The following is a 20,549-nucleotide window of genomic DNA, read 5'->3' as shown; positions in this document are numbered from 1 at the left end:
ACTGCGCTTGCCTGTCATGATTTAGGATTGCCCTTTTTGTCTTGATGCAAACAGGAGCTTTTTGCCTTTGTAGCTCTTTGACTCCTGTTGCAGATGCCTGATTTCACAGGCTAATCCTGTGTTCAGATCTTGCCTGCAACCCCTCCTCTCTCACAGTCACAAAGGCAGTGGTTGCTTAGAGCCTCAGTTAGTTTAGATGCAAATGAAAGTTCCAGCCTCTCGCTGCCCTACCTGGTATGGTTTTGCTTGCAAATAAAGGTCTCACAACTCCAGCTCTCCTGACAGCTTCCCCAGCTGAGCTCCCAGCATCTTCTGGCGTGACTTTCCATGAGAGGAAAGCATCAGAAAATCCTTCCCTTGTCACAAAGCAAAGCCAGAGGTTGCAGACAGGGAGGAAGCAGCTTGAAGGAAGGGCCAGGCAGGCAGCTTCTAAAGCTTTAAACTTGGCAAAATATTTCAAAATAAATGTGTGCATGTGATGCAGTTTTATATTTAACAGGATGACTTTGAGCACCCAGGATGCCTTTCATTTTTGCTCTAAAAATCTATAAAGCCAGGTGTAAAGAGAAGGAAAGGTGGAGTGGGTAGGAAACAGGGAGATCGAAGGACCTATGACACCATGGTGGTGGTGGTGGTGGTCATGGGAGCCCTGGTCCTGGAGCAAGACGCCATGTATTCAGGGATATGTAAAAGAGATTGTCCCTGCCTCAGGGGACTTATAGCTAAGGCTTAAGATTAAAAGTTGAGCTTTTTTCATTTCTACTTCATGCTTGTGTGAACTTCACTTTAGGCCTCAAATCTGCTTTTCTTGAAATTGGTCTTGAAATTGCTATTGACTTTAAATGCTGCAAGATCTCACCCATAAATTCTCCTTCTCCCATCTGTAAAACGAGGATGGCAGGATTTCTGTGCCATCTGTGGTGCTGTGAAGCTGAAAACAATCATCATTTCTAAAGTGCTTTGAGCTCAAATGGGAGGTTCTGCATAAAGGCAAGGCTTTGCGAGATGAAATGTTCCTTAATGTGCCAGTTGCATCTGATATCTGAACCAGGGGCTGGGTTAAAATTTTTGGAAGAACAGTCTGGTGATGCAGAGGTGATGCTCCAGCTGCTAAACTGGAGTCTTGGGTTTATTTGTGTTGTCCAAAAGCTCCTGTTTATCCTTACAAAATTAAGGGACAGAGAAGCCAGTGGCTGAATGTCCCACTAAAATTAGTATCCTACATCCATGTTCACCTTGGGCATCTCTGATCTTAACAGCCGCAGTTCTCAGAGATGGTGTGACTCTGGCCACCAGCTGGTGATGTAACAGCACATACATTGTAAATAGGAAACTTAGAGCCACAGTCACAAGTGTTAGGCCTTTCCAAGTGCAATAGGATGCATCTGATAGGAACAAAGGGATGTTTGGTTTCATCCAGCTTTGCAGGGCGTAGAAGGGAAGTTGCCTAACCTCTGCCCCAAGAGCTACATTTACCTCACATTTGCATAAAGCCGAGGGCCAAATTGGTGCAACAAAGAGCAGAGTGTGGCCAGGCACAACAGTTTAAGATTAAATAGTGCAGTTCCTAGCGAATAATGCAAAGCACAGGGGGCAAGCCAGTTGCAGTTGCCCAGGCTGAGCTAACATATGGCTCAGGTCAAGCACTTCTGACAGAGCCGCTGGTTCTCCTTTTGCAGACACAAGCCACCAGACCCGCTCCGTCTCCAGCCGTCCCTACTACAGTTTGCCCAACAGCAGCCATGAGAGACGCTCGGTCCTCACTATCACAGAGCCACCGCGTTTCCACTCCCAAGCCAAAGGCAAGAACGTGCGGCTGGATGCTCACTCCCGCAAGGCCACGCGGAGGAACAGTTTCTGCAACGGGGTCACCTTCACCAACCGGCCCATCCACCTCTACGAGAAAGTCAGGCTGAAACTGGTGGCTGTGCACCACGGCTGGAGTGGGGCCCTGCGCTTCGGCTTTACCATTCATGACCCATCGCAGATGAGCTCTGATGAGATACCAAAGTACGCCTGTCCGGACCTAGTGACCCGACCTGGATACTGGGCCAAAGCTTTGCCAGAGAGGTTTGCCGTGAGAGACAATATCTTGGCCTTCTGGGTTGACCGTCATGGGAGAGTCTTCTACAGTATTAATGATGAGGAGCCAATATTGTTTCACTGTGGTATTAAAGTTTCTGGTCCCCTCTGGGCACTCATAGATGTCTATGGAATTACCCATGAAGTGCAAATACTAGGTAAGTGTGTTTTGGCCTGTGGCTCGCTCTTCTGGTTGCTCTTTCCACAGAGGCATAATCGTGTAGAAAATATGCATGATGTATCTGGCTGGTCATTTCTATAGGACACTTAAGAAAACTAATTCACTCTTGGTTTTGTACCTGGAGGAATTAACCATTTTTCTTTTGCCAGCAGTGGGGATCCAGAAAGCAATATATTTCAGAGATGTCAGTGATGGAAAGTCCTAAGGCTGTGCATTATAGCAGCCATGTGAAGGCATAAATGGAAATCATTACATTTAACTTTACCCAGATTTTTATGAGCTAGATGTGCTGCTATGGTGAGGAAGAACATGGTGCTGCTTACAGCAAGGTCCAAGGTCTCTTTGAAGAGACAAAGGTGACCAGTTCTGGATTCCCCTGTTCTTTCACAGCTACCAGTTACTGCCAGTCCACTGGAAAACTACCACCCATTCCCCAAGAGTTTTCTGGTGCCCTTCCCCAGCCCCTCTCTCAACTCCTGGTCTGGGTCCCCACCTAGACTGGCAGTTTAACAAGCTGTGCTTGCAGACGTAACCAGACTTATCCTTCCCTTACACACAGGCATCACTGCATGTCTACAAAGCACTGACTGCAGCACAGAATGCAGATGGCCAGCTGAAGAGTAGCATGAGCTCCTGTGTGCTTAAGGCTCCTTGCCACTGCGTGCCACATCTCCCCTCACCCCTAAGCAGATCGCGGTATTCAGGTGGTGACTGGCTGTTTTACGAGCATCATCCTTGAGGAGGGCTGCAAGAGGGGATGAATTTGTTTCCATTAGCAAACCGAGCCGATTGCCATGGAATGACTTTCGTGACTTTTACGGTATTGAAATCTCAAATTAATTCCATGTTAGATGGAGTGGTTTGAACTGGCCTACACCACAGGGAATCTTTTTAAAATACAAGTGTTGTCCTTTTCCAGAGGCTCCTAGGAGCTGATTCAGTTTTAACAGCCAAACTAAACTGCACCTGCTCGAGGGGATGGTGCCTCCATCCTCATACCAAGCAGACACCAGTGATAAGCTGTGAAATGGTTAGTCCAGTGGGCAGGCAGCTTCAGTACATATTCTTCCAAATGGTACCAATTATTTTACAAGTGAGAAGGCTACATATAAACAACACTTTGCCTGCCCTGCCTGCTCTGCCTCAGATGTGTAATTAAACCTGACCAGTAGCTTATTCTGTAATTGCAATTGTGACACACTCCAGCCTCTGGTGCTCATCACAGAGGTGAGGGAGTGTTTGTTGTATTGGCCAGTGCAGCTGCTTCACAAGAGCAGTCCTTCTTCCTCATCAAATTATAGCTAGAAAAAGAAAATGCAGCTTATTTCTGCCCCCATCCCCTAGTCCTGCCTGCAGCATCCAAGTGTGTAGAGTGAAAGACTCAGCCTGAGGGCACCTGTACTCTGATTCTTTTTTTGGATCAAAGTACCAAGCTGCACAAACTGCCCCAGGAATTAGGGTGGTGCTCATCCTTCTGGGGCACCAGAGGACCCAGCCTCCTTGCTACAGATGTGGTGCTGTTGCAGTGGACACGTTTGTCTCTCTGTCTCTTCCTCTCAAAATTTTGCAAGTCATGAAAGATGTCAAATATAGCTGAAATAGAGATGTACAAAATGCATCTTTCAGCATCATGAAACTTAGATCAATGTCTTACTCCTGTGTGGGAGCGTTTCTTGCCAGATACCCTGTGCTTGTGAGAAGCAACTGGTCCAGCCATCAGCCTACAGCAGTGGCCTGTCCTGCATGGGCTTCTGAGTGAAAGCAGCCTCTGCTTTGCAGCTGCTGGATGGATTTGAGTGTTCTTTCTTTTTTGGTAAAAGTCTGGTGATTTTCTCCTCCAAGGAGCAGGCAGCATTGGTGAGAGGATGCTTCTACCCTCTTCATCTTTGGGAGGACCAGGAGTCTGTTTCATTCATGCATGCTCTTAACTTCCATGCACTTTGACTTTGCTCAGATGGTTGATGCCTTACCTCCAGAGTGAAGTGTCTAAGCCGCCCTGGGCAGTGCTGGGTGTAGAATGAAGGGTACTCCCAAACTTCCCCACACCTTTAAATCTCCCCCCAGCCTGGCATGGCCAAGGTGAAAATCTGGGAAATTAATTAAGAGTCAGCATCCTGACTTTCCCTTTGCTGTGAAAGGGGAAAATAACTCTACTGTAAAAATCTTTGTAACACCTGTGGCAAGTAGCTTTTGTGACAAGCACTTGATGAAAAATCTCTGCAGTGGTGTGAACACACCTGAGATATGAGTCTTGAAAGTAACCTCTCTTGGACACACCTGTGCCTAGACACCTCACAGCTGTAAGGCTATGACAAGGAGTGTGAAAAGAATAGATAGTCATGCTTGTTGCCCTTCACCCATCACCGTTTTGTGGATTTGGCTTGCACAAGACCTTTGGACAACAAGATATTGAGAAGTTTCCTTCTTCTACAGAGCAACCTCAAAGCTATTAGACCCCACTACTGAGAAGGCTGTAGGACTGCACTGGTTTACAGTTTTTCGCAGTTCACCAGTGCAAGGAGCTCCCAGATTGCATGGGTGCTTCATAACACTTGTTTTTCCTCAGCTAGTGCCAACATGCAGCTACTTCTCTGCCTGCTGTCTGCTCCACATGCGACTCTCCACCACTAGCTGTTCATTAGTGGTTGACCTCAGGCTAATTTTTCCATTGTTTTTTCCATTCAGAGGAACAGAATTCAGATAATCTGTAGTCTGGAATAATAACAATTGTAACCATAAAAGCAGGCAGTTGTATCTTGACTAATGTCCCTTATCACTGGGTTTGTCTCACAGATAGCATGTTTGCAGAGACCATGACCACTGCTCGTCTCAGCACTGCCCGTCTCAGCACTTGCCTTCCACAGAGCAACCATGATTCAGCCAACTTCAATAACAACGAACTGGAGAATAACCAAGTGGTGGCCAAAATTGCAAACCTAAACCTAAGTCGGGTACCAGGACTTGCGACAGACAACCACATCATCCCCTGTTGCCCAAACCGACGGCAGCGTGCCCAGGGGGTCCCTGCCTTTCTGGACACAGACCTGCGATTCCACCCCACCCGCGGACCTGACATCACCTTTTCTCAGGACCGGATGGTTGCGTGCACCAACTGGCAAGAAAGCAATAGGACTTTGGTGTTTTCTGACCGGCCTTTGCACATTGGTGAAAGCCTCTTTGTGGAAGTAGGACATCTTGGGTTGCCATACTACGGGGCTCTTTCATTTGGCATCACTTCTTGTGATCCGAGTACTTTAAGGACAAATGAGCTCCCGGCAGATCCAGACTTTCTCTTGGACCGCAAGGAGTACTGGGTGGTTTACCGAGCGTTCCCAGTCCTCAACAGTGGCGACATTCTCAGTTTCATGGTCTTGCCGAATGGAGAGGTGCACCATGGGGTGAACGGAGCCAGCCGAGGAATGCTAATGTGTGTGGACACCTCACAGTCTCTCTGGGTGTTTTTTACAATCCACGGTGTAATCAACCAGCTCAAAATATTGGGTAAGTGCAGCCAAAAGAAATGATAATGGGGAGCACCTGGCTGGTGGCATTTCCTGGGTGAGAACAAGAGTTATGGGTTTGCATTCGCAGTGTTGCCTTTAGCAGGCAGTCACCGATGTGAGTAAGCAGCTCCTGATCTCACCTTGTGTTTGCAAACAAGAGTGAGCAAGACATGGTAGCTGTCACATAGATGTATGCAGCCTATATAAGTCTCCCAGAAAATGATGAGACTTGAGAGACAAAATAAGCAGCAGGTAGGGAGGCAGGGATGCCTGTGGAGGGGACAGCTGGGTTTTAGAGGGTTTGCTTTTAAAAGGGATTCTTTATAAACCCACTATTCCAACCAACAGGTGTTAAACTCCTGCCTCGGTAAGGGCGATGATTTTTGTGAGCACAGCTCTGGTTTAAGCATGCGTTTTGCTGACAGACAGTAATCACTCCCCAAGCACTGCCACAGCTTGGGTATCAGATGTCACTTTTGATCTGTTGCTGGTGACCAGTTACAGTGCTTCTCCTTTCCTCTTATTTATGATTCTGTCAGAAAAGCAGATGTTGATGACTTTGTAAAGCAGGTTTTTCTCATTTAAAGCAATGTCCTTTCCCTGCTGCCCCTGACCTGACAGTGAGACAGTGATAGCTTGAGGCGGCTGCTGCTGGAGAGATTGGAACCATGGGGAAGTGACTTTACACCCCAGGTGATGGCTGTCAGATAACCTGGTGCTCACTGCAGTGAAGCACTGAACAGAAATTGTAGTTTCATAGTGAGGTCCGGGCTCTGGATGTCACATCCAAAATCATGCACCTGTGTCATTACTGAGGGGCAGCACTTAACTCAGCAGCTGGGCTTTCTCCTAAAGCAGGTTGTGCACATGGGATGGGAGCAGCTCACTGGGTTGAGGGGCATTTACCTGGGGTTTGGATGTCCGTCAGCCCCGCAGCAGGCTCAGCTCTCTCCTGTGTTTGCAGGCACTGTGCAGTCCAGCCCAGTGACCGTCTCTCCCTCAGGATCCCCCGGCGGCTCGCAGTACGACAGCGACTCGGACATGGCCTTCAGTGTCAACAGGTCATCGTCTGCTTCAGAGTCATCGCTCGGTAAGGAGAGCCCAGCCCTCGGCACGTGGCTCTGCCAGCTGTGCCAAGACAGGAATCTGGGCTGAGAGACGATGCTGTGCAAGACAGCGCGGCACGGTTCGGGGGGAGATGGTACATCTCCTGTGAGGCCAACAGGAATAATTGGAAGAAAACACCAAGCGATAGGAAGCTTTTCACACCCTGTAGAAGAGCTGTATGTTGCTTCCCACTTTGTCAGTCTGTCTAATGGAAGTGGTCCATGTGGGGCTGCCCTTGCTGCAGCAGCAGTGGTTCAACAGAGGGGCGGGTGTGGTATCATGTCTGGGGATCTTACACCACCCAGACTGCTGCATTCTGCGCTGCCACGGCTCTAGTGCTGGAGGGATGCCCATGGAAATGCTCATGTGCTGGTGTTTGGGTCTCAGGCAGACAGCCCTGGGTGCCCTGCCCAGTACCATCCCTGGCACACACCGCTGTTACACTGTGCCACAGCTGCACAGCGTGGCCAGCGAGACGCCCTGCATGGAGCACTCACACCATGAATGGATGTGCAAAATCACAGCCCTGCTTGGGTAAGCCCAGGCAAGCCATGCTTTGCCCCATCTGTAGAAAAGGGACAACAGGCTCTGCCCAGAGCTGTACCTGTCCTACTAATAAGAATACACTGGGATTTATTTGCCCAAACAAACCAGGCAATGACTAAGGAAGGAAGAGCCTTAAAAAATTCACTTGAGGGTGTGCATGTTGTATGTTGTCAGATCTATACCATCCTGGTGACTAAATGACCTTGTTCCTTCTTCCTCCTTCACAGTGACTGCTCCCAGCTCTCCCCTGAGCCCCCCCATCTCTCCCGTTTTCCCCCCTCCAGAGCCATCAAGCAGCAAGAACGGGGAATGCACCGTCTGCTTTGACAATGAGGTGGACACAGTGATCTACACCTGCGGACACATGTGCCTCTGCAACACCTGTGGTCTTAAGCTGAAGAAGCAACTCAACGCCTGCTGCCCAATCTGCCGACGGGTCATCAAAGATGTTATTAAAATATACCGCCCTTAGCGCCCGGCTCGGGCTGTAGGAAGGGGGAACGCCGCTAGCAGTAACCATGCCTTTCCGTCCCTGCTTATGGGTTATCGTGCTGGTCAGTTGTTATCAAGTGGCTCGTTATCTGTGTTTCCTTATTTGACTGGTAGGGCACAATTCAGGGATAAAATTGAGCTGAGGATCATATGGGGCCCAAAGGCACAGCTTCGGTGTGCCCATGGGCAAATCCAGGGAATTGCGGTCTGGACCCAACCCAGCTGCAAATGAGAAATTTCCCGTGCAAAGGCTCTTTTTTTACCTCCTCATCCTCTGAAGGAGGCTTGCTGTGGTGCGGGCTGGGAAGGGGAGGTTGCCACTTGGTCAGTGCCGGGTGCCACTGGGCTTCCCAACCCCAGAACCCCAACAGCTCTGGGCTGCTGCCGGGCTCTTGCGCTGTGGTGGAACAAAATTAGGACAAGGCCCAGTGGGAGGATTCAAAGTAGATAAAACTGATCTGGAAATGTCACGTTCATCCGTGTAAGGGGAACTAGCTAAGGCCAAAATAGTAGCACAGCCAGATTCTCACTTCTTTGAGTTTTGCCCCCCTGAACAGGTTTCTGGGGCACATGGAGAACCTGGTCTGGACTTAACCTAAAGCAGCTTTTACTTTCTGTGGCAGAGCAGGGACTTGGTCAGGGAGGCTGAGACCCAGGGAGCAGCCACGGGGTAGCAGTGAGGAGCACGAGCCCGCTCAGAGCCCCAGCCAACCCCAACTGCTGCAGCAGCAGCAATGAAGCAGCGGGCAGCAGTGATGGGCTGTTCAGGCACTGTTCTGTGTCTGGCTGCTGAAGCCATAAATTGCAGCCTGTGGATGAGAGGGGCGTTTAGGTGGGCACACTGCAATCCTGGCTTAGAAAAAGCACAGGGCTACCACCATCTGCAGTGATGGTGTTTGTCACCTCCAGGCACACACGCCTGCATTTTGCTCTGCTCCTCTTCGCAGGCGGCACAGCTGCCGTTTCATACCGTCCTGCCTGGCTCGCCTCCCCCAGCCCTTCCCCTGCAGCCAGCACCACAGCAGGGCTCAGCCTTCCTCCCACCCCACCACAGGGACTTTTTGGAGCCTGTGGTGAGAAATTAATTTCCGACTCAGTCCCAGCAGGCTCACCTTTTTTCTGGGGACTGTGTATGTGCTGATTTTACCTGCTCTTTCTCCTGCCTTTCCAGGTTTCTCAGCACAGCTCCCAGCTGCCCAGACATTGGGTCCCAACAGTAGATGAGAACTTGTTGAGATGAATAGGGATTTATTTCACTTGGCTTTACTTGGGAGGAGGAAAGAAAAAGGCTCTGGGGCTGTTAGATGTTGGGACTTAAAAGGTATATGGGTTTCAGCTGTGAAATTAGACAGCTACAAGCAGCAGCAATCTGGATGAGCTAGGCAGCATCTGAGCATGCAGCCCTGGGGCTGGTGTGAGGAGCTTAGTGTCCTCCTCCCCACTGCTCCCACAGGAGCTGCCCTCCATTCTCCGTCCTCTGCCCACTTGCATGGCTCCTATCCAGTCCTTCAGCCTGGCCAGTTTCCATCTGGTCCAGGTTTGCAAACTGGGGAAAAGACAAGATGCAGATAGGAGGATAAGAGAGGGGCTGGTGTAATTTTAGCTTAGTGACCATGTGCCACCAAGTGGGCAAGAATGTCTCTCTTCAGAAAGGTGCAATTACCACATTTTAGTCCAAATAAGAAAAAAAAGAATAGCAACCCCTGTACATTTCAGGGCTTCTGGGCACAGAGGGGCAGCCTGACGTGTCAGTGTCTGTCACCTTGCCTCGCCATTCACTCTCTCCTCTGAGGCGCTGGTAGCAGTGGGTGCCCTGCCATCTGTCACCGTGCCGCTGCCCAGGGGGCTGGCGGTGCTGGCAGTGCTGCACTTGGTCACCAACCAGCTCTCAGCCCCATCCCAGCCCCGCTCTGCCATCAGGGAGAGCATACCCGGGGGAGCAGCTTGTCCTCCTCCCGCAGCGGGCTGTGGCTGCCAGCTCACAGAGCATGGAGAAAACTTTTTTTTTCCTTGAAGAGCTAATTAACATTTTAATTAAGTGTATAAATGAGAGGCTGCTGTAGAGTGAGATCTTTCGCCCATTGCCCTGCTGCATCGGCACAAGAGCCTGCTGGCTTTGCAGAGCCCTTTTTGAATCATGCTCATGCTTCTGGCTGTGCCACTGCCGAGCGTGCTCAGCCCTCAGCAGAGCCACCAGCACTGCGACTGCAGCACAAGTTCACTTACACCTTTGCAAAGGAGTCAGCGAGGGCAGCTTTCCAGCAGCTGGAGCCTTGCCCACACCTCCAGGCTGCCCTCCCCCCGGGGACTGTAGGCATTGCTTCACAGAGACCTCCCCGGTCCCGCGCTTGCAGATCAGGGTCTGGCTGCGGTCAGTGGGCGCAGCACTAAGAGCACGATGATGGCAAAGGATGTGAGCATGGGATGAAAGGGCAGGTGGGTTAGCGCCTGCCTGGTGAACAGGCTGCAGTGGGAGGCCTTTGCTTGATGAGGAAGGAATTCAAGGAAAGCTGAATCCGCTTGCATCAGGTCTGGGCTAGCAAACAGCAGTGGCCATCCCTGGGGCTGCTGTCCCGGGTTCAGGGGTGCCCGGTCCCGTTCGGTGGCTGCACACAGCTACGTGCACGAGCAGAGCAGAGCCCATTTGCTTGACTTGACACCTCAGGTCCTCAATGAGTGGGGCTAATTGCATGCCTGGGGTGGGTTTTCTTTTTTGGTGTAGCTCTGTTCGGTTTTTTTTTAAGCCATCAAGGAGAAATACCGACTCCACCCCAGGCTGTGTCCGAGCTGTTCAGGACACATTGCACAGGTTGAATTTTTGCTGTAGCAGCTGAGACCAGTTTCCAGAGGGCAGCATCCAGCAGGGCCAGCAAAGTGGCCAGCTCAGTTAGTGGCCAGACTGTGGCTGTGCAGCGAGTAAGATGTGAGAGCAGTGGATGTGTCACCTCGCTTATCTGAGAGCAACAGGAACTTTCAAAAATAGGCCTATTTTAAAAAAAAGATTTCCAGGAAAAGGTAGCCTCTTACAGATTTAATTGTTAGTACTTGTATTGCTATTTTTTTTAAACAGTCCGATGATATATGATTTGTACAGAAGATCTGTTTGTGCCTTATAAGGGTGTCTGTGCACTTTTTATCCTTTTTAAAGCAACTTTTAAAAAAGAAAAAAAAATGGGGGAGAAAATTACACAGATCAATGGTAGTTTTATAGAATTTTGTGTTCACTGAGAGTCTTGCTTTTTTTATATATATATATTGGAGTGAAAAAGTGTTTATTTCCATGGATTTTCCCCCCTCTCCTCCTAACCTATTTGTTTTAAAATTTAAAAAAAAGGAATAAAGAAAGAAAAAGAAGAGATAGGGGAATTCTTTTACCTACCCCCTTTCCAAGACAGTTACTCTCTTATCGTTACCTTTATGATTCAATACTGTGACCTGTACATCATGTTCAAGCTGAATCAGATTTTGGACCTCTGTATTAGGCTTTTCAAGCAAATCACTTGGGGGACCGCGGGGAGGGGGAGGGCATCGCACGAGGGAGGGAACTGCACTTCTACATGTCAGTGCTCTATAGCGTTGTGTTCAGTGCTGTGTGTTTTACTTTTGTCCATTTATCTGTTTTACATTAATATAATTTTACTTGTTTATGAAACAAATAAAACTTCGGCTTGTAAAGAGTGCTCCTGGATGTTTAAAAGTGTTTGACCTGAAGGGTGAGCAAATACTTTATTTCCAAAGTGTGGCATTACTAATACATAGAGGCAGGGCACCTCTATTCAGCTCAGGCACCTCTGCTTCAAAAAAAATCGTTAGGCACTTTAAATGCCTTGCATGAGCTTTGCTTTGCTTCTGGGAGGTCACTTGCACAGTGGCTGCTCAGTCCCTTGACGGGCAGGGTAGGGGGGATTCCTGGCTCATTTAACCTTGCAAACCCTTGAAAGTTTGTCTGGCCACTGCAGTAAAAGTGGTGTATTTTAGGGTTACAGATGCAGGGGAGTTCATGTGGCAGATGCCCTCTCTGAGTGCCCCAGATTCCTCATCCATCCTGCACTGTATCAAGCAAGGCAGCTGCCAGCCTGGCCCTGCTCTTGTGCCCACACTGGGGCTGTGACAGCCTGGGCACCGTGCCAGCTGGCCTAGGGAGGCAGCGAAGCAGACATGGGCAGGAGGGATGATTTTTCTTTTTTTTTTTTTGATTTTTTTTTGCTTTGTAGCAGTGTCTGGCTCTTTATTTCACAAGCAGAGGCCAACAGAAGGCTGCTCTGTAAACTGTTTATATCCCAAAATGTGGCCCGCTGAAGCCAGATACTAGTCAAGCAGCCTCAGATGTGGTTTAAAGTGGAGTGGAAGAATTCATTCATAACTCTGCCCTGGCACTAACATGGCCATAGTTAAGCATTTGCACGGAAACCCTCACGAGCCACAGGTGGCGAAGGAGCCTGACAATGGCCATTTATGCCAAGAATGCCTTTTTATAAACTCTGCTGCCCCACTTTATCCAGAGAGATGATCCTTGTGAGCTGCCAACAGACTAATGCTGCCGGTTGCAGGCCACGAAGTGACTTTGCATCACATTTGGCATTAGCGTGATAGCCTCTTCCAGCCACTGCTGGCCCGAGCCCCGGGAGAGCACTGAGGACCACTGCCCGCTCACATCACCTGCGCCCGCAGCCCCCCGCCGCTCTCCTCCCCTCTGCCAGCCTGGGTGCCATGACATGGGTACCAACCCAAACCGAGCCTCCCATGGCTGAAACCCAACACATCATTAGTGCTCTGCCAGCTCCGCTCGCGGGGCAGCCACACAAGCGCTGGAGATTTGGGCCGCAGCTGGCACTGCTCAGCATCAGCAGCGGCGTGCCCACGGGGACGTGGTGTCGCACCTTGCCAGCTGCAAGGAGCTGCCTGAGGTGGGACAGGCCTGGTGTGGCCATGCTGTTGCAATATCCAGGTTATGTCACAGGCCCTGAATTTCTCCCCAACACACTTATCTGCAGCTGGATGGCAAGCAGCAGCATCAGGGTGGGTGCTGCGTGCCAGGCTGCTGATGTACAAGGTCTGCACGGAGCCCGGGCAGGCAGGTGCTCTCCTGGCACAAGGCACGTGCTGCAAGCGGGTGAGTGAACACCAGCTGTCAGCAGGATGCAAGATGGGCCCCAGTGCTATGTGCAACATGGCAGGCACTGGGCTGTTACCTGCACAAACCTGCATGTGGTCCTTGCAGTCCTGTATGGGATCCATGTGGACTAGGTGGGTTATGGCAGGGTAAGAGTGGACAAGACTTGTGTGTCCCAGCCTGGCAGGGAGTGAGCCAGGCCAGTGGCAGATGCTCTTGCATGTCTTTTTTCTCCCTTCTTGCTTACCCCTTACCAAGCACTGCATGTGCACACCACAGCCCTCTGCCAGAAAGCATCTGGGCTCTGGAGTGTGTGTGTGTGTGGTGATGTCCAATCCCCACTTTTGCCTGAGCCTTTTCAATTAATGTAGCCCCATTTCCCAGTCAGCCTGCACCCCCAAGAGCCTTTCAGGATGGGCAGTCTCTCTCTGCACTTCCCCCAAAATCACCAGGCTCAACCTGATGGCTTGAGCTCAAGGTAGCACAACTGCTACACTTTGCACTGCCCCATTTCTTGAGACACCCATACAGGCTTAGGCATAAAGGCAAGACCCAAGGAGCTGTCAGGGTCCCCATGACCCTCACAGCTCCCAAGCACCACTGTGTGTGTGGGGGGAGCACAGCCATGGCTGAGTGGAGGGATGGCACATCCCACCGATGCAGGGATGGGAGGGTCACCTGTGCAATCCTTCTCTACCTACCAGGTCATAAGGATGGGAAGAAAAAAAAAAAAAAAAAGCTTTGCTGAGCACTGTTTACCTTAGCAAGGACATTTCTCCTCCTCATGAGCACTGGGGTACACACAGTGCAAAGTGGTGACCAGGCTAAACCCCCACATGGGGATGTTGGTATGGCAGCAGCTCCCTCAGCCACAGCTGCACAGGGAAAACATCCCCCCCATGTGCAGCACAGACACGACATGTGTACTCACACCCGAACCCTGTTCCTGCAGTGTGTCAGCATGGGATACCCAGGAGGTTAACTGGGGCACAGCGGCATTGGAGGAGCTGGGCTACTCATGGCCAGGAACCGTAAGTGCGAGCATGGTGACCCAGCCCAGCCCCATTGCAATGGGTGTCGCAGCCAGAAGCCCTTGCCGCAAGCCCCTGTGAAGCCAGGCAACACAGCACCACCCCTGAGGACAGAGAAATGCTTTACCTGGGGATGGCTCCACTGCAGCATGCAGGAGTGCAGCTCAGTGGCTCAGGGTTCCTTGCTGGTACCACTGGTGCAGCGACAAGCAGCATGTGCCAGACCCTGAACCCTCTCCCGGGGCAGAGCTGCCACCACACCGGGCAGGAGAGCAGCACACCGGCCAGGCCAGCTGCTGTGCAGTGCCCCAGACATACACCAGCCAGACATGGGTTCACAAGGGTGCTTGAAACCAGTCAAGCAGTTTCTTTTTATTTCTTAAAAAAAGAAAAACAAAAAAACCTCCCACAAAAAAGACCCATAAAACCCACCGAATTAAAAAAAAAAATCAATCCCCTAATGGTGAAAGTATAGATACGGCATTTACACAGATACATCTATCTTCCGCTGACCCCCCCCCCCACCCGCCCACAGTAATGTAGATTTATATGCGCTTACATAATATAGCGAGACGCAGACAAACAAACGGGCTTTGAGAGCCTGTGAGGAGGAGCAGGGTGCAGCAGGGGCCTGCAGCCTGCCAGGGATGTGCCGAGCCACAGGACCTCCCCAATGCCCGGCTCTTCTGCCCCAAGTCATGGTGATGCCCCCCCCTTGCCGCAAGTCCTGGCCTCGGGGATGCAAGAAGAGAGGTTGATCTTTGGCTGATGGGGTGATTGAGCCTTGTGACCAAGCTCAGGGTACCGAGCCTCCCGGCCGCCCTCCTCCTCCTCCTCCTCACGAGGTAGTCAGGGAGCTTGGCCACATTTGATGTGCGAGGTACAGAGAGGAGGCACAGCCTGGCAGAGGGCACACACGGCTGCCGGACAGGAGGACCCAGGTCAGATGGGGATGGCAAAGCCCTGCTCTCAGCATCTTCCCACCAGGAGCTGTTGTCCAGCCTGTGGCACCTTCACAGACGGAAGAGTGAGTGGTAGGAAGGGGTAAGGCTGCAGGTGTCAGCACCCTACTGAGGGTGACCCCCCTCACTTGGGCACTCACCCTGCCTTCTTGGAAGCTCTTTGGGAACAAGGGCGCGATCCTGTCACGTGCTCGATGAGCCAAATACAGTACTTATGTCAGCAAAATGAAGCACTACCAGTTCTGAGGTTCAGTCTGGGAGGAAAGCCGAAATAGCCCTCATTTAGCATGGAGGCCACAGAAATAGCATTGTCCCCTCTGAGGAACGCTGGGGGCAGTGAGATCGCTGAGACAGAGAAAGGAGAGACACTTCTGAGATTAAAAGGCCATTCAGCAAAGAGAGAGCAAGGAGTCAGTGCCACAGTGAAAGGGCACACAGCCCTTCCACCCCTGCATGAATCTGCCAGAGCAGATGGGGGACACAGCTCCAGCCCCCTCCTCGGTTACAGTGGGGGCTGGATTTGGCTGCCAGGCAGCTCTGGCTTAACTCATCCTGTCCCCATTCCTTTCCAAAGCAGAAGGGTTTACTGGAGCAAGAGATGTGCAGAGACAAGGCAGCATTGTTTATCCAACCCACCCTGCAACTCTCCCAGGAGCATATCAACACCTCTCAATGTGCCATGCAAGGAACTTCTTTGTTATTGAACTGGGTTGCAAATGTATTGCTTATTGCCAGCTCAGCCTGATCAGAGGCTGATGTGCCACCAAAGAAAATTGTAGGTGGGAGGCAGAGGAATCAGCTGGAGACCAGGGTGCATGAATTCCCACAGATAAAAATGAACCTTGGGGCTTCTGGATATGAGGCTGGACTGGAATGGTCCGGGTTTCTCTATCAGAACAAACCAGGGCTGGGACAAACTGCCCCATCATCCTCCCAGAATGACCCTGGCCTGAGGCCCCACATTTTTGTTCTGTATGCAGACAGAGCTATCTTCAACTCCACGTTTCCAGGGTAGAAAATATAGGACAGAGAAGGAAGCAAGCATCTGGGGAATGGGAGAACACTCCTTCAATTCTGCCCGCCTCATATTAGAGGGAAAACTATCATTGTTTTCAGCAGCAAAACAATGTGGCTGTGGAGCTGTGGCTGCAGCACTTACACATGCAATTAGGCCAGAAAGGGCAACAGGGCTTGGTCAGCGAGAAGCCCACAGAAGTGCTGGGTTTAAAGCTCTTCCAGATAGAAATGTAGTCCTGAATCGGCAAGTAGTCAAGTGCAGAGGGGAAGAAAGCAGCACTGGGGAACAACAGCTCATCCTCCTGCTGGGATAAACAACACTGCAGGCAAGATTAGGCTTGGCAGGCAGGAATGTCAGTACGGAAAAACTCCAGGCTCTGCTTGACCTGAAGCTCCCCAAGCAGCCTGCCACACAGGATGAAATGAACGTACCTGGAAGACAGGCAGACAGGGTGACAAACAAGGCAGGGAGCCCCTGAGCACCAGACACGCCTCGCAACTGGTTGTGATGAGGAGCTGAACTCCCACATTCTGGATTGCACTTGATAATATCAGCACCTACTGAGGGACCCACCTCCTGGCTGCTGCCCGCCAGCCTGGGGAAGCTCTGTGGGTCATGGGAACGGGTGGTCCCCTATTAGTCCAACAGGCAGGGCAGTCTGTGTGTGAAGGAAAGCAAAGCATCCTCTTTCCAGGGCTTTTGGGGTCATTTTGGGCATCTGTGCCTTGCATAGTACTCTTCAGCTACCAAAGCAATACACTTTTTGTTGTTTGGTTGCAATACTGTGAGGGAGAAGCCTGCATAGCATCCTGGATCAGCACAGGGAGGACCTGTTATATATATATGTGTGTGTGCCTATTTTTCTAATTATTTTTTTTCCACCAGGAGGATGTTGAAGTTAACATTTGCCATTGTACAACAGGCAAGGACCATGGGACAGTCCTGTGGCATGCATAGGTGGGGAGCAAGGCACAGCCCTTAAGTGGAGCGTAACATCTGTGCCTGCATGCGCATGCAGAGCTACAGGGACCCTGTTTCTCATTTTGCTACACAGCTGGACTAAGCAGTGTGACCTACAACATTTGACCATGACCCTGAGGCTCTCAGGGAAAGGCAAATCCTCTGTGTGGCCAGACTTCCTTTGCTGGTACTGTGCCACACTTCACTTCTCTCCCTGGCTACTGCTGTATTTCTTTTTAATTCCCCACACAGGTGGCAAAAATGTCTATCAAGGTCCATCTCCCCAGCATGGAGAACCATGGTAGCCATTGTATGCCACAAAGCTTGGCCAGAACAGCCCTGGCTGCATGGCTGGGCTGCCAGCGTGGCCAGAGGAGCAAAGCACTGGGGGGTACGTAGGGAGGAGGGCGGGTGGGAGCACATGGAGGTGGGGAGGCCAAGCTGCTTCCTCCATGCTGTTGCCAACAGGCACCAGCTGGGATGTGTGAGATCTCAATTATTATCTTTCTTTTTAAAGCCAGCCTCACAGAAAACTATAAATTAATCTTCTAATTAAATACTCAGGTGAGAGACCAGGGAACCTCCAGCCGTACAAGCAGAGAAGTGGCTATGGCTTCTTCCGTAGGTAATTGGAAGGGATCCAGCCCTCCCAGCACGGACCCCCAGTCAGGACCTTGCAAAACCACCATCCGCTGCTGTTCTTCTCACGAACTTCAAACAAAGTCCCTTCTTTAAAGCTGTTGGTCTCCTCATCGCCTTCAAAATCTGCCACTGCTACATAAAGAGCTTCCCTGGAGATGTCCGGACTGGAGACGGGGGCTGAGGTCCTCTCCTTGGCTTCCCCTCTCTCCACTGGCTTGGATATAACCTTTGGGCTTACATTGCTTTTCACTTTGGTTTCCTCTTGGACAGAGGCAGAGAGGAACGGCTTGGCTTTCGGAGGAACCAGCATGGGCCTCCCTGGCACTGGGGATGACCTGATTTCAGGTGCTTCCCGTGCTGGGACCCTGAGTTCTACTGCAGGGCTGGAGGCAGGACCCCCGGTTTTCTTTGGTGGGGGTGGTCTGCGGGGTGGCACAACAGGGCGCTGTGGCGGGGGCTCCCTGGCACCTGGGGTGTTTGCTGGGCCCAGGGGAGATTTGGGTGGTGCCTCTTTCACGGTGTGGCTGTCCAGCTTGGGTAGGGGTTTGCTCTCCATGCTTGGTCGCTCCTGAAACCTTCCAGAAGCCTCCGAAGAGACCATGGCATTACTGAAGGAGCTTTCGCCAGCAGTGGTGTCCTGCTCAGAGGGTTTATCTGGGCACTTTGCAGGTCTAAGCTTGCTCCGCAAGCTGCAAATGTCCAGTTTATCATCAGTTGGAGGTGGGTCAACCCTGGGGGCTGCGGCGGGTTTTGGCCTGATCTGAGGTCTTGACTTCAAGAATGGATTCTGGGCAATGGGCTCAGGCTTGTCCTCGGGCTCAGGTTTTGGTTTGGTTGGCTTGACAATGGGCCGGAGATTTGGTTTCTTCACTTCCTTGGCTGACACCTTGTGCCCACATTCCAGTCCCATTTCATTTTTCAGCTGGAAGAGTTTGCCCTTCTCCGGTTTCAGCTCAGGCTTCTTGCTGTCCTTTGGGGTTGCCGATTGTTTGGGTGGGATCATGGGCAAAATCATGCCTGGGGGCTTCGGGGGAGGCCTCTGCCTCTCCAGTAACTCGCCTTCTGATTTAATGATGGACTCCTTCCTGGGTGGTAGACTGGGCTTCTCCTCTGTGTCATGGTCCGAGATCTCCTCATAGCCACCAGCAAAAGATAGGTCCCCACTCTCAGAAGCCTCCTTCCCCTTCCAGTCTTTGGCCCATTTCCCACCACAGTCCGTACCGTTAGGAGGAGCCTCCGGCAGAGGACGGCACGGTCCCGTTGCTTCCTCACTGGAGCTGCCGTCGGCAGCAGCATCACCGAGCCGGAGCTGGGCCATCTCACTGGGTAACGGAGCCAGGAAATTCGGCCTGGACGCATTGCTGGTTTTCTTGTACTTATCGATGAACGTGGCGGGGGCCCAGCCTTCCTTCTCCTCAATCTGAATGTACCACCAGCCGCTCATGTTCTTCTCAATAACCTGAAGAGGGGAAAAGAAACCTCAGACGTCTATGCAGGACCCCCCTCTGCACAGGAGGGGATGCTGGGTGTCTCTGGAATGATGGCAGGGTGGTGGATGGCCTCAGTGCCTCCCCGTCCTGGTAACCAAAAGCCGTGTAATCACAGGACTGGTAGCCTAACAGGAGGGGAACCTGTTAACAATCTCCGGCAGGGAAGGGGACCTGCGTGCATGGGACTGAGTAACGACATGGCCATGTCAAGGAGCTGTGGCTGAACTGTCACCATCCGGCCATGAGACAGGAGCAGGATGCCGGGCAGTGGCCACTGTGCGGCACTGTTGGAGCGATCAACTGGCAACGATGCTGCATGGAGCGGCAACCGCCAGGCCTCTGTGTGCTCCAGAGGCAGAGCTGGGACCTGCGAGGAGTTGACTGGGGAAGCCGTAAAGGAAAAATCCTCTTAGAGAGGCGTAGCTTACATTTTGAAAAGTAAAATCACATCTGCAAGAGGGATTCTGCCAGCAAAAGTGGGTGTGCTAGAAAAGCAGTTCTGGAAGGGCTTTTAACTTTATATCCTGCCTAAATAAGAAAAAAAACCCATCTCTACCCCAATTTGTCACATGGTTTTAATTTCCACTAGCTCAGACAACACAGCACCCACAGACTAGGGGGACAGGAGGCCACCAAGAGCACCAGGGACTCCAAAGTCTCATGAGTTCATAGGGATTTCTCTCCGTCTAGGGAGAGCTCTACAATGTTAACAGTCCACAGAAGCAAGCACATGCACCACCATGCCCCGTTTCCACCCAGAACACTGTGGTGAGCAAATCTTCCCTGCCTAGAAAGTAAGCTCCTGCCTGCAACTGGTCCCAGGGCAATAGGAGTCAGGAGAATTACCCTGAGGTGAAGATGTGAGAAGGGAAGATGACAGTCTCACCTCTACTTTCATTCCTGCCTGGAAACTGATGCCATCAGGGATTGTTGTCTGGAAGTCAGCGATGGTGTAATATTCCTCTTCCACTTGTGGAGGGACAGGAGGTTTAGGCAGGTTCAAACCACGTGGCTATGACAAGAAAAAAGAAAACTCATCAGTGTGTTTCTACAGAAGGTGTGACACAACATCCACACAGACGACCAGCCTGCAGAGATACAAGCCAGCATGTTCAGGCCATGGAGATCAGCTGTGCCCATGCAGCACCCTCACCAGTGCAAACCATTTCCAGATTGAGCAGAAAATTGCTGGCAGCATTCACCCTCTCCAGAGGGAGGGAACCAGTCTGCAGCCTCCCAGTGGTAACCCAGCCTTGTGGGACAGACTGGCCAAAAGTTCATTTAAAGACAACATGCAAAGAGAAGAGTTGTAAGACAGCAGGGAGGTGGCATGTGTACTCCAGTCTTGACCAAGAGCAGAGCCCATGGTACAGCGGCAAGATCCCAGGCAAGGAATAACCAGTGACCAGAGCTGCTTTCAGT

General features: G+C 51.3%; 2 protein-coding genes across 4 annotated transcripts in view; one reads left to right on the top strand and one right to left on the bottom strand.

Moving 5' to 3' along the window:
• Window positions 1-11,572, top strand: part of NEURL1B (neuralized E3 ubiquitin protein ligase 1B) — a 35,669-nt gene extending 24,097 nt beyond the window's left edge. The window contains exons 2-5 of the mRNA XM_074916174.1: window positions 1,680-2,240; window positions 5,057-5,764; window positions 6,731-6,856; window positions 7,647-11,572. Coding sequence (XP_074772275.1) covers window positions 1,680-2,240; window positions 5,057-5,764; window positions 6,731-6,856; window positions 7,647-7,891 — 1,640 coding nt within the window. The 3' untranslated portion in view covers window positions 7,892-11,572. The remainder of the gene's footprint in view (window positions 1-1,679; window positions 2,241-5,056; window positions 5,765-6,730; window positions 6,857-7,646) is intronic.
• A 2,999-nt stretch (window positions 11,573-14,571) lies between these two features.
• The window catches only part of SH3PXD2B (SH3 and PX domains 2B), a 79,014-nt gene continuing 73,036 nt past the window's right edge, over window positions 14,572-20,549 (bottom strand). For all 3 annotated transcript variants that reach the window (XM_074915848.1, XM_074915849.1, XM_074915850.1), the window contains 2 exons: window positions 20,014-20,139; window positions 14,572-19,096 (listed from right to left, as the gene is read on the bottom strand). In XM_074915848.1, coding sequence (XP_074771949.1) covers window positions 17,603-19,096; window positions 20,014-20,139 — 1,620 coding nt within the window. In that variant the 3' untranslated portion in view covers window positions 14,572-17,602. The remainder of the gene's footprint in view (window positions 19,097-20,013; window positions 20,140-20,549) is intronic.

This window comes from Athene noctua, chromosome 12, assembly GCF_965140245.1.
Source record: "Athene noctua chromosome 12, bAthNoc1.hap1.1, whole genome shotgun sequence".
Lineage (NCBI taxonomy): Eukaryota > Metazoa > Chordata > Aves > Strigiformes > Strigidae > Athene > Athene noctua.
The sequence above is the reverse complement of the archived record's forward strand: the minus strand, read 5'-3'. Positions and strand labels throughout refer to the sequence as shown.